Source organism: Pollicipes pollicipes, unplaced genomic scaffold (genome assembly GCF_011947565.3).
Source record: "Pollicipes pollicipes isolate AB1234 unplaced genomic scaffold, Ppol_2.1 Scaffold_4881;HRSCAF=5763_pilon_pilon_pilon, whole genome shotgun sequence".
In the NCBI taxonomy this organism is placed as follows: Eukaryota; Metazoa; Arthropoda; class Thecostraca; order Pollicipedomorpha; family Pollicipedidae; genus Pollicipes; species Pollicipes pollicipes.
In genome coordinates this window covers 13,383,486-13,396,213 of record NW_023596576.1, presented here as the reverse complement: position 1 = coordinate 13,396,213, position 12,728 = coordinate 13,383,486, and the positions used below count along the sequence as shown (strand labels likewise).

Below are 12,728 nucleotides of genomic sequence, written 5' to 3'. Positions count from 1 at the left end.
CAGCCCACCACAGTAAAGTGATAATGCTGCCTTTGGGTGCAGGCCAGTGATGTGCGCTGGCAGGCGCTTTAAGAGACCTAGCTGTGACAACACGGAGGCAGCATTGCCACGGATGTCGGCAACCGATAGCCGCTGCCAGAGCCAGACAGCCTCAAGTTGGTCCCCAGATAATTTTACAATCCGCGACTCCAACTCTCTGGTGAAAGCCTTGCTGGACGGACCGCAGGCACCCCCAGTCCGAACGCGTCTCAAAAGCGACGGGTTCGGACTGAGATCTGTCTGCTAGATCTGAGTATCTGCGCCTTTTCTAGACTTAGCATCTCATACAGCGGATCCAGTGGCTATCACGGTTGATAATGCGCGGGATTCTGCCTGCGTGTGGACACAGGCAGTGCCACAAATAAGCCTTTTCCCCGGGGGTACGGGTATATTGTCAGCCCGTTTGGTCGTTTGTCGTCGCCGCGGCCCAAGCCGATTGGTTCCAGAATTGCGGATATGCCCGCAGACTGCAGGGTACGCCTGACGACATAGTTCAACGCCGTGTGTCTGGGAAGTCTTCCGGCCCTGAGACGGCATATCAAGGCATGGTAACCCTTGCTGTCTGAAGGAGTACCACATCTGTATTGTTGTAGGCTACAGCTCCAACCCTCAATGCTTTTAAGATACGCAACGTCTTGTTGTCAATAAGTGCACCGAGATTGGCCGATGGCACAGCGTTCAGCCAGGCGCCGCTCTCAGAAGCGCCAGTACTCAGCAGCCGGGCTCGGGCAAACTGGATAGCCTCGTAATTTGCGTACTTGCAAGGAAGGAAAGGAAAAGGTCTTATTTGGAAGCTTCGCAGTAGATTTTCTCTACGAATGACACTTTCATACCTACATGAATACGCGCTACCTGCCCTGCGCGCTGCATGAATACGCGTGTGGAGGTAGCAGACGCCCGGCGTGGAGGAGCAGTGCAAAGGTTGGGAATGTATTTTTGTATATAGGTGAACAGATGATGGATTGAGATGATTGTTGGCAACAAAAGCGTTGAATTACTATTCGTATCAGTGTGCTAGAAAATGTTGCCGTGGTAACCTACTGGAATCTTAAAAGTGAGACGCCGGCGTAACAATAGCCGGAGTGCGTAGATGGCGAGCATGAGTAAAAACTTGTAATTTTGTAATGCTGAGGTTTAGATATGCATGCTATGTATATATATATATATATATATATATATATATATATATATATATATGTATATACATATATATATATATATATATATATATATATATATATATATATATATATATATATATATACTGCATTCATATATATATACATTTATATATATAACACTACATTCAGTTTATTTAGAGGGTCTGGAAGGGTTTCAGCTGTACCGGGAATGCACCAAGCAAGGTTGGGTTGCCTGAAGAAATAATCCTGATGATCTGTGCAACTGGAATAAGTAAAAACAAACATGTCTGGATGCTTCATCCAAAATGCAGATTTTACATGACTTACAGCAACAAATACTGTGTAAGTCACCTCAAAGTGATAAGCATGAGGTGTAACAGGAAATATGACCATGGTTCGTGGGTGATTTTTTCACTGTGCTATGCACAAACATTTTGTTACATGTTACACAAACATGTTAATGCAGTTGTAGTTGGAAGTGTGTGAATAAGAAATTAGATCCAATGTAACAAATGACTGCTGAGAAGGCTTCTGGTTGCTCAGAAGTGCCCCAAGTGAGGCTGAGCCTGGGACCCAGCTGCAATGGATTGTGTAAATGGGGCTGAGCCTGGGACCCAGCTGCAATGGATTGTGTAAATGAGGCTGAGCCTGGGACCCAGCTGCAATGGATTGTGTAAATGAGGCTGAGCCTGGGACCCAGCTGCAATGGATTGTGTAAATGAGGCTGAGCCTGGGACCCAGCTGCAATGGATGGTTGAGGTGAAGTTGAGCCTGGGACCCAGCTGTGACAGATTCTGTACATTTTGCATGCCCTGCTGTGGGAGCAAGCTTGATGGGCATGAGAGAAATGGGTCAATTTGAGTCTGAATGAGGTAGATCCGTGGCATCATTATCCTTCACTGGAACTTGCTCTCTTCATTTTGTGCATGGGTTGGCAACAAATGACAACCCCTAGAAGCAAATGGTGGCCAACAATGAACATTTGACTGACAGGTAGCAGGACTTGTTCAGTGGTTTTATGCTCTAGGCTCAACATGTTAGTGACAAATGTTGCCTTTTGAAATGCATGAATGCTTGATAATCACTGCACATGTATGCCTGTCCACCCAGACAGTGCTCATATTGCTACCTGAGCCACAGCTGGGACAACCGGTGTCCGTGGATCTGGGGAAGGGCTGATAACTGTGTTTCTGTCATCTTTCAAACAATGAATCCAGCCATCTGAGAGTTGTTCGGGATAAGGATAGGTGGTGACCAAAGCTCCCAGTAGCATTTGCACAGGCTAGGTCAGCCACTGGATTGGCCAGGGCAGCTTTGATGATGTGTGATCACATCCTATTGTGCTGATGTATAGAATGTTTTCACTTTTGTATTGATGTTTTCTGATGTAGAATTGAATGACAATTCTGAAAATTGAGGTTTCTAACAGATTATATTTGTCATCAGCTTGGAAAACTGATTTGTGGGGCGGGAGAATACCTAATTTAATAATGGCACCAATAATAGATTTTCTTCATGACATTATTTTGCTTGAATTGAAAGAGGTTGAGCACATGGGTCTAAAAACCTTACCGTTGTGATCTGAGCACCCAGTTACCTTGTAGACCACGTTTTGTCCACATCTGAGGTGGTGGTATCTAAAAATGGTGTTTTTAGATGCTAAGCTGTGGAGTGAACGAAGTGGTAAGATTAATATTTTTCAATGGCGCAGTTAACACCTTATAAGATTGCCTTAGAAGTTAAACTGTGTTGTGACATCTATTTTTGTCAACAAGATGTTACAGTGCCATCCCATTTGCATTTGCATGCATTATCTTAAGCTGATAGGGTTTGCAAGAAATGATCCAAAAGGTTTTAAACTGTCCCCACATTATCATCCTGGGATTAGTTCTTGTAGGTAAATACCTGTTTCTGCAGCCATGAAATTTAGCCCAGCAGGGTCTTGTGTGAGGCAGCCAGGCAGGTGTTTTCATGTTTAAGCAAGGCAACATTTCAATCCAAACTTCTTTGTTGACAATGGATGTGCCAGGAATGGTCATTTATGTATGTTTGAATCTCAGATCTCAATCTCAAATAGGAACTATGCATTTTCATTTTGTTCATCTGCCCATGATGACGATTGGATCTTGTTTGATGATGTTTTGGCATGACACAGTTGCATACAAACATGCAATATTTTGTTGAAAAAAAATGGCCCAGCACATCCATTGATTGTCGTGACTACATTGGTTCATTTCCAGGAACCCAGGCCACTGAGGACATGAGTTCGGACACCGAAGCCAGCGAGGGCGTCCCGTGCGCCGCCGCTGCTGCTGCCGTTCTTGTACGCAGCGAACCACTCCCAGACGCCACGGTGACGGTAGAGGGTGTGTGTTTACAGCAGTGCTGTCGCTGCAAAGAAAGCCATGTGTAGTCATTTCCACTATCTCTTTAGGTGAATAAATCAGCTTTTTTCTTCTCGTTTTACTTATGACAGTGCCTCATATATTATGTAGGCTTGTATGAAGCTTGCACTCACGTTGGGACTGAAATCAGGTAGAATATGAAGCGTGTGTATACTAGCCAATGTGTTGCAGCATTATGAATGTATCCATACACCCTTTCATACTCATCAATTTGCTGTGCCTCTTGCCTCGGGGTCACGACCAGCAGAACCCGCCCAGTACATGTGGGGTGTGTTTCTAGCCCTTGGGGAAATTGTTCCCAGCAATTTGATTGAATTCACAGTTTCCACAGGCATCTGCTTGTGTGTTCGCAGGCTATGACTTCAATGAGGGTGTCGACTACCACAAGCTACTGCGATCCTATGCTACATCTGGGTTTCAAGCCACAAACTTCGGCTTGGCAGTCGATGAGATCAATAAGATGGTATGTTGCTTCCACCTGTCTTTGAGTATTGTAGTACACGTCACGAACGTGGTAGTGGCTAATTCATTGGTAATGTAAGTTATGATACTTGTGGTTTTGTTAGATAATCACAGCGTTTAACCGGCGGGACTAGAGGTGGGACGGCCGTCTCCAACTCCTTCGAGTACTGGCGTTCACGTCTTCACTAGCCAGTGACTGGCCAGCTGAGGAAAGCAAAGACAGCAGTGATGTAAGCACGTGGTGAAAGTACTTTATGCGTATGTTAGTGCTTATATTTTCACTGCTGCAAATGACCTTTTTTGTCAGCCCTTGTACTTGATTAGATTGCAGTCTCATTCCGAGTTTGGGCAGACATTTGGAATCGAGCATGAGTCGTCTGCTGTCGACATATATCGCTTCTGACGGTTCCGCGGCCGCACGCTGTTTATGCTCATGAGCCTTGTTTGCACGTGAACAAATCAGGACGCTGGGTCCTCCCCTGTTCGAAATTGAGCCCTGCCCCTATGTAGAGGTTGACTGTTCGTCTCCAAATTTGGCATTTGAGGGCGTCATCTCACGAATGTTTGAACGGCCACACCACTTGATATTGCAGCTGAACCATTTTGTTTGCCATCAGTTTTTCCCCGCCTTAAAATACATTGATGATCTTGCTTGTTTGTTGTAATTGAGTACGACGACACGGAAGCAATATTAAAGGATTTTGAAGGAGTCGTGAGGCTGGAGGTGAAGTGCTAAGTGGCAATGGCCTTGTCTTGGGCTTACCATCTCGCTCACGTTGGTGAAAAGGAGCCTGCACTGTCGACTTCCGGCAGCGTTATGGCAATCAGGTGATCACATGCGTAGTCTCAGGAACAGCATTGTTCCGCTGCTGTCCGTGTTGTACTAGATCCATAGCTGGACCACGTTGCGCAGAGTGGCACCTCACCCGCGCCGTTTTCAACAGCTGGCCGCCCGTGACCAGCCGGCCGCCGAGGACGACCGCCTCTGCGACGACGAGTTCACGCGGCGCCGCTCGGCCTGCACGCTCTTCCTCGGCTTCACGTCCAACATGTCCTCGTCCGGCGTCCGCGATACCATCCGCTTCCTGGTGCAGCACAGGATGGTGGGTGCCCGGCCTGTTTCCACACGGGGTCAGTGGCGCGGTGGAGACCGAGCCCCAGCCGGGAAAAGGTGGTCCCAGTGCAGCTACGGTCCGTAGGCAGGGTGGTTACACGCTCGCGTCTCGTGGGTACGTTGTAGTGTATACAGTCAACGCTGAAAATCATCAACGTGCACGAACACGCCGCATGGAGAGCGACACACTCAGAATACGAGCGTCAGGCGAACTGGGCTGAGCGTGAAGCGATTCGTCGGTAATTTCTTCTCTTCTATCTACTTTCGGATGTGCTCGCCCGTGTGCAGATGAGTTGGTGACGTTCGTTCGTCCGCCTTGTTTGACACCGCTGTGTCTGTCTCCGGATGAGCGGGATGCATGTGTGTATGGCGCGTGCTCGGCATCGCACCACACCTGTGGCGGTGCCTCCGGGGTGGTGCGTGCCTCACATTCACGTGGATCGCTTCGCAGTAACGCGCGTGCGCCCGTGTTGACAGGTGGACTGTGTGGTGACCACGGCCGGCGGCGTGGAGGAGGACCTGATCAAGTGCCTGGCAGATACCTATGTGGGTGCCTTCGACTTAAAAGGCGAGGGGCTCCGCAAGCGCGGCATAAACCGGTGAGGGCTGACAGCCTCGCCTCGGGCGGGATGAGCCGGACGGCACCGGTGTGCCTGGCCAGACGCGAGTGGCGCCGGTTGCTGCGGCGCTGACCGACGCCCCTCGCCCCCCCCCCCCCCGCGCGGCGTGGAAACGGCGGTCACTCTCACAGTGTGCTGATCTGGCTTTGACTACTATACATGAATGAGTGACTTGACTTCTTCTTAGCAGTGATTTGCCTACGTAATGAGTTCCGGATACCCTGTGATACCTTATGGCAACGAAGTAAGAGTACCGCTCCTCATGACAGCAATTTTAAAGGCTCCGGTGCACCGTCGGATGTTTTAATGTTTTGATATTTGCTTTTCCTACCTTTTCTTTTTATACCGCGTCCATACATTGTGACTGAACTTGTGAGTGCATATAGAGACTTGAATTGACTGCCGCTGTACATACCATGTTGTGCCACTGTACATGTGGTATGTACCTATGGGTAGATGAGTTCCAAGCTACCATCATGGCCTGGTAGCACCAATACTTGTAAACGAAGTCGTTTTGTCTTATTCAGGATAGGCAATCTCCTAGTACCCAACGACAACTACTGCAAATTTGAAACGTGGGTCATGCCAATACTGGACAAACTGTTGGAAGAACAAAGCGAAAAGGTACTGACGTCCCTATGCCCTCTCTTACAAACCTCACGCGGGTCTGTTTTGCATTAAAAGCGTGATTTTTACTGTCACTGTCGGATTGCGGATATTTCTCGGATGTTTTTTGGAGTGTGTTGATTTCTTGCCGCCGTTCTGCCACATGTCACTACCATGTGGTCACGTCATTTATTTCCGTGTTCTATGGTCTTGCGTTGTGAATTTTCGTCCGTCCACATGACATTCCGCACCCGCCATGACGGTGAAGACTACCTAGTCCGCAACCACCACAGACGGGCTGGTTGCACCCAAACGCCGGCATGTCCTCGTTGCGTCTGCGACGCGTGTTGCGGCCGCGTGCGTGCTGCCGGGGCTGACAGTAGGCTGGTGCGCCGCTGTCTTCGTCGGCACGTGCGCCTCGCTGCCGGCTGTCTCACCAGGCCACCGTGGAGGCTGTCGGTGTCTGTGACCGACGGCGGGCGAGAGGGCGGCCGCTCCCGACCGGTGATGCTGGCCGGCCGCCAGGGCACGCTGTGGTCGCCGTCGCGCATCATCGAGCGGCTGGGCCGGGAGATCGGCGACACCCGCTCCGTGCTGTACTGGGCCGCCAAGAACAGCATCCCCGTGTTCAGTCCGGCCCTCACCGACGGCAGCCTCGGGGACATGATGTTCTTCCACTCGTACAAGCGGCCCGGCCTCGTGGTCGACATCCTCTCGGGTGAGTGGCGGCTCGGACGCTTCCCGCCCCAGCTTGAGCGGAGTTGGATCAGGACAACCCAAGTTTGGCGTGTTGAAAAACCACGTGAGGGGTTCTTTGTGCGTTGCGTTTAAGGAACAACAGAAGTTTTTTTAACAGAACACCATAGTTACAGCACATCTTTGATTTGCTTGCCAAGACTTTTGGTCTCCTGCTTAATGGTCTTGCTCGATTGGGCTTCGAAGATAAGACCTTATTTGTGACGCAACCTGCGGCGGCTTTTGCGGTCTGTAATATGGTTTTAAAAAGTTGATCAGTCTATTGTGATTATTCTGGTATGGACAGCATCAGTGTGCGACAAAGCTGAGCACCATCTTGTTATTCCCGTGCATAGTACTCTCCTTCCCTCGTGCTACATATGCGGTTACTTGTTGAAGAATATGTGTATTCAGCGGCACCAATCGCCTTCTGAATTTTCATGGGCAGTGTCACCCCAGGGAAGTGAGATCGACAAGAACAGGAAAGGGAGAACGGCCTCAGCTCTTGGCTATAAGTTAACGTGTGCGCGGCTGTGAGGGCGCCCGCACCAACATTGGCAGGAGCTCCGGGCTCGGGGACTAGACTGGGACTGGCCAGCGGACCTCTTGTGTGATCGATGTCTATTGACTGGAGCCAATTCCAAGGGCACCATCGTGCTGAGGCGGCGACAGCCGAGCTGCCCACCTCGCTATTGAAGGCCTGCATTATGAAGGGCATTACAGTCGTATGTGTCCGGTGGCGATGTGCTCGCAGAAGGCCGTGGATCGTGAGCTGTCCCGATGTTCTGCCCGTGGGCCGGTGTTCCGTGCCGGTGCGTGTTGAGCTTGGTGTGCCGGTGTACCACGCTGGTACGTGCTGGGCTTGGTGTGTCGGTGTACCGTGCTGGTACGTGCTGGGCTTGGTGTGTCGGTGTACCTTTTCGGTGCCTGTTGGGCTCGGTCTGTCGGTGTACCTTGTCTGTGCGTGTTGGGCTCGGCGTGCTGGTGTACCGTGCCGGTGCGTGTTGGGCTCACTGTAGCGGTGCACCTTGCCGGTGCGCGTCGGGCCCGGTGTGCCGATGTACGATATCGGCGGGTATTGGGCTCGGCGTGCCGCTGGCGCCAGTTGTCCCAGCTCTTACCGGCTTCGCCGCTGGCGCCGCAGACCTGCGTCGTCTCAACTCGATGGCGATGAAGGCCCAGAGCACGGGCATGATCATCATCGGCGGCGGTCTGGTCAAACACCACATCTGCAACGCCAACCTCATGGTGAGGAGGAGCGCTGCGCCTGCCGCAACACAGGTCTGACGGCTGGCTGGCCCGCAGGCCGGCTGCCGGCAGCCGCCGAGGGAACCGGTTCCATGGATAGTGTTAAAATAGATGAGGCATCGTTGCTGATGTACCTTGCGTCGTTCTCCCCGCCCTTGCTTATCTGCGCCCCATGAGTCATGCGTAGCTGGAGTGCTGTATGTATGTGTTGAGAAGCCGTGCCCCGCCATGTTCGCTCAACCCAGTGTATAGAACGCTGGACACGTGACCTCTAGGGTGGCAGGTGTTGTGGGCTTACATCCCAGAAAGATCGCTCGATAAGTTGGTTTGTTCCAAACGGTCGACTGATAACTGGCCATCAAGGGCTCGGGCTGGAAAGGCATTGTCGTGTCGTGGAGCTACGTTGCATTTCTATATCTGTCTGCTGATAATAACTGCTCCAATTTCTCTGTTCTCCTGAGGGGATGGGATTAGGGACCTCGCAACAAGCTATGCTTAGCCTTGGTCTCGAATGTCAAAACCACACGTGCACCAAATGTCGGTTGAAATAAATGATGTCCCAAACCCCACAATGTGAAGCATAGAACACTAAAGATGCCGAGTGTTACACACGCAAAAGGTAATACAAAAGTTTCAATAAGTTACCAGTGAAATAAGTCACAGCGAATCTTTTGCACGCTTATCTAAAACATCGTGAGGCCGCTCTTTGGTTGAAGCTGCCCCACTGTCCCAGCGCCCCGCGTGCGGCGCGATGTGTACCGGGACCTGGAGGGTGGCGTGTTGTGCGTCCGAGACCCGGTGACCTCACGCGGCCGCCGCTCCCGACAGAGAAACGGCGCCGACTTCTCCGTGTTCGTGAACACGGCCAGCGAGTTTGACGGCAGCGACGCGGGCGCCAGGCCCGACGAGGCCGTCTCGTGGGGCAAAATCCGCGTGGACGCCCGGCCTGTCAAGGTCAGACGACCGCGCACCGCTGGGCGCCTTGATGGCTCGCAATACATTGGTCACTCTGTTCAACGTGTGTTTCAGTTCCTCGTTCTGACATGCTGGTCATGGTGGTGATTTGGTTGGGGTGAGGTATGCATGCCCCAGCTAAACCCGCCTGGTATGTGTTACCTCGCCATGCGCTTGGCTGGTCCGTGGTTTCGGTCACCACCACTCCTGATGCCTCCTTCGGGGATCAGCTTCACGACCGGTTACTGGCAAACGAGCTTCATTTCGATGCTGCTGCCAGTGCCGTTTGCTGGTGGTCTCCATCTCTGTTTATTTTTAGATAAGCATAGTCGAGTATGTCTTTGCAATTTGCAGTCTGGTGATGTAAATCTGACATGAAAATGATAAAATGATAAGACTCATGATCACACCGTATTGTGGATGCAGTTTATCTAGATATATCGATGCTGTGATTGCCCTATTTATGTTATATTTGACTATATTTAATGTAGACAACAGGTATGCGATATTGAGTACTGCAAGATGCACAACACTTTTGGGGATGACAGAAAAAAACCTACTGGTCACATGGATCCCGTTGGCACCTCGAATTTCTTCATTAGGATAGTCTGTAAATGACTTAGTTAAGTTGAGTTGACCTCGAATGACCCTAGTTCACCCTAAAATGGGAGTTCTGGGCCTAAAATACCTCTGTCCCACAGCTGCGTTTAAAAGAATAAACCTAGCCAGAGGCGCATAGTGAAGAAAAGCATCGTTCTTGTAGGCTACTGGTAGAACAATTTTGAACGGTGAACTGATCTGACCCATGTGGGGGGAACAGAAATAGTCGGAACGGACTCCTCACAGTTTTAACGTTTATTTCCAAGCCCTCAAAATTCGCCTTGACGTGTTAACATAGGTTTTAACTGCATCTATCGGAACGACCTTTTTGACCTTTTGTGACCTCGGGTGGCCTCAAATTTGACCCAAGGTAAACAATTTTGTGTGCATTTCTCATGGTCTGACGATACGTTCAAAAGGCTATCTTTGTCATAGGGTGTCCGCAAAATGGAGATCCCAGGGGTCATTTTCTCCCCCTCCCCCGCCCCCCCCCCCATCCGAGCCCGGTTGTCTCAGAACCCCCGGCCGGTTAATAAAGTCGGCTTGTATTGCCTGGTGGCAGTCGACTCGGTGATCACATGGCCTTTCCACATTCGGAGGCGCAATGATCTCGCTATTAAGTCGTGAGGCCCGGTGGTCCTGACGCACTGCCATGCAGAGCTTGTGACGTCGCGGCGCTGTGGGCGACGCTGTGCCTCGTGCCCCGCGGACTGCTGGCAGCCGCTCCGTTTCAGGTGTACGCCAAGGCATCCTGGGTGCTCCGTTGCTGAGCGTCGGTGCTGATTTGACTGTCGGCTGCCGCTCCGTTTCAGGTGTACGCCGAGGCGTCTCTCGTGTTCCCACTACTCGTGGCGGAAACGTTCGCTCGCCACCACTTTAGCAAGGCGCCGTCCAAGTCGACGTAGGTCACGGCCTTCGACAAGGCACGCAGCGGCGCCCGGCTGGGGCTGCTCGGCCCGGCTGGACATGCGAAGGCGGTCGGCGTCATGCTGCTGGCTACGAAACGATTCGCTGCATTCCTGCCGACTGCTAAGCGCGTGGCGTAGATGCGTGTTTACCGTGGACGTGCGGCGTCAGCGGCCCGGTCAGGGAGGAGCCGGCGCTCATCGTGCATGGCCTGCCGTCGCACCGCCCCCGCCCGCCGGGGCGTCCGCTCAGCACTCGGCCGCGGCGCGTGGGCGCCCTGCCATCTGTCGGACGGGCGCCATTACTGGCGTGAAGAGGAGGGCGTACGCGTGCGCTGTGATTTGTGCAGCTTATGGAGCCGTTGGAGCCGCACGCTGTGCTGCTTGTTCCCTGTTCTTGAGCGTATGTGCTGCCCTTATGCTGATGCGGATGAAAGCAATACAACATGGAACATGAACCAGACCGGTCATATATCGGCCCTTCAGCCGTCCGCCTAGTTAGGCGACGGCGCGTGGTGAGGGCAATCACGGGTGCTCCGCACTCATCATGCATCATTCATGTGGGAGCGAAGGTGGTTCGCCGACACCAGCGGGGGTTCCGTACGCGGACGCAGTAGTAGCGCAGACTCAGCACATCGTGCGTGCGTCTCAGCACACGGCGACTGGAGACAAATGTGAACTTGTGCGGGCGTAAGCACCGCGCGTGAGCAGTAGTTGCGTCTCAAATTGTGGGTTTCTTGGCGCATGTTTGCTTTCTGCTGTAGTTGCGCCACACGACAAACATTTGACCGGTTTAGGGCCCGCTTACGCTTTCGGTGCCCTCGTCCGTTTCCTCTTTATTTCCATCTGCGCCCAGCCGTTTCTGAAGTCTTCTCAGACCTGATCTGCGAAGGAGGCCTCTGAGGTTTCCCAAATACCTTCATTGCATGTGGCCGCTTTATTTGTTGTAGAGCTCCGTGGCCGCCGCGTCGGTCTCATTGTCGGCTCCTGAGCGTCCTGGATGCTTCAGAGTCCGCATTTTAAGTGAGGGAACGAAACAACTCCATGCCCGCCTCCCCCAAAAAACCGTGCTGTAACAAAACATCCCATTTTAGACATGAATGCTGCTTGGACTGGCGGCGGTAAAACGCGATTGTGATTGGCATTTACGTAATTGACGCTTCAAAATAACGTAAGTTGTCCAGTGCATTCGCGTGAAACAGTATTCACATAGATAAGATAGTAGTAATAGCCTTATTCATCGGAGAAAAACCAGGAGATTGGAGGAATAGATTGGTTGATATTTCGACAACATGCCTTTATCGAAACAATAGCGGAAGTTAAGACTTCTATTGTTTCGATAAAGGTAGGTTGCCGAAATATCAACCAACCTATTTCTCCACTCTCATGGTTTTTCTCCGAGGAATAAGGCTATTACTAATGTCTTATCTAATTGATGCTTCGTAATTACAACATGTTTCCCGCTGGAGTGGGCAAAAACTAGGCGAAAAGAGTTTCACCTTGTCTCCGTAAGTTGTGGCAAAGAAGTGAGATGTTGCAAGCAGGTGCTGTTCACGTCTGTGACGGTTCTGCTGCACCCCATTCTGATTGGTTCAATTTCGTGAGCAGCTGTGACCAGAAACACGGGAGACAAGACAGGCTGCGTAAAAATGCGGCAAATCAAGCTGGTGGGTCAACGCAAAATGTTCAGACCCGAACGTGACAAACGTGTCACCACGCAGGTGACATCCAATTGTAAGCGAGATCTGTCCTATTGCCCTGGGATCTTTCGACCTTGTGTCAAATTGCTGTCAGTAACGATGCATCATCGCAGGAGTTTTGGAGGCAAACGCCACCTGTCCCTCGGTTCTTTCTATGGAGCATCATTATGCTTATATAAGATTTTATGGATCTTGTAT

General features: G+C 51.3%; 1 protein-coding gene across 1 annotated transcript; it reads left to right on the top strand.

Moving 5' to 3' along the window:
• The first annotated feature begins 914 nt into the window (after positions 1-914).
• On the top strand, positions 915-10,830 carry LOC119100009 (putative deoxyhypusine synthase). Its single transcript, XM_037223128.1, has 10 exons — positions 915-960; positions 3,422-3,547; positions 3,940-4,049; positions 4,993-5,151; positions 5,640-5,761; positions 6,310-6,406; positions 6,914-7,106; positions 8,268-8,371; positions 9,200-9,325; positions 10,738-10,830. The coding sequence occupies exons 2-10, from the start codon at positions 3,442-3,444 to the stop codon at positions 10,828-10,830; spliced, it is 1,110 nt and encodes a 369-aa protein (XP_037079023.1). The 5' UTR covers positions 915-960; positions 3,422-3,441.
• The last annotated feature ends 1,898 nt before the right edge of the window (positions 10,831-12,728 follow it).

Coding starts and splice junctions, on each gene's coding strand:
- LOC119100009 (XM_037223128.1), top strand. CDS start 3,442: ATGAGTTCGGACACCGAAGCCAGCGAGGGCGTCCCGTGCGCCGCCGCT. Junction 3,548..3,939: donor CGCCACGGTGACGGTAGAGG/GTGTGTGTTTAC, acceptor GTGTGTTCGCAG/GCTATGACTTCAATGAGGGT. Junction 5,152..5,639: donor TCCTGGTGCAGCACAGGATG/GTGGGTGCCCGG, acceptor CCGTGTTGACAG/GTGGACTGTGTGGTGACCAC.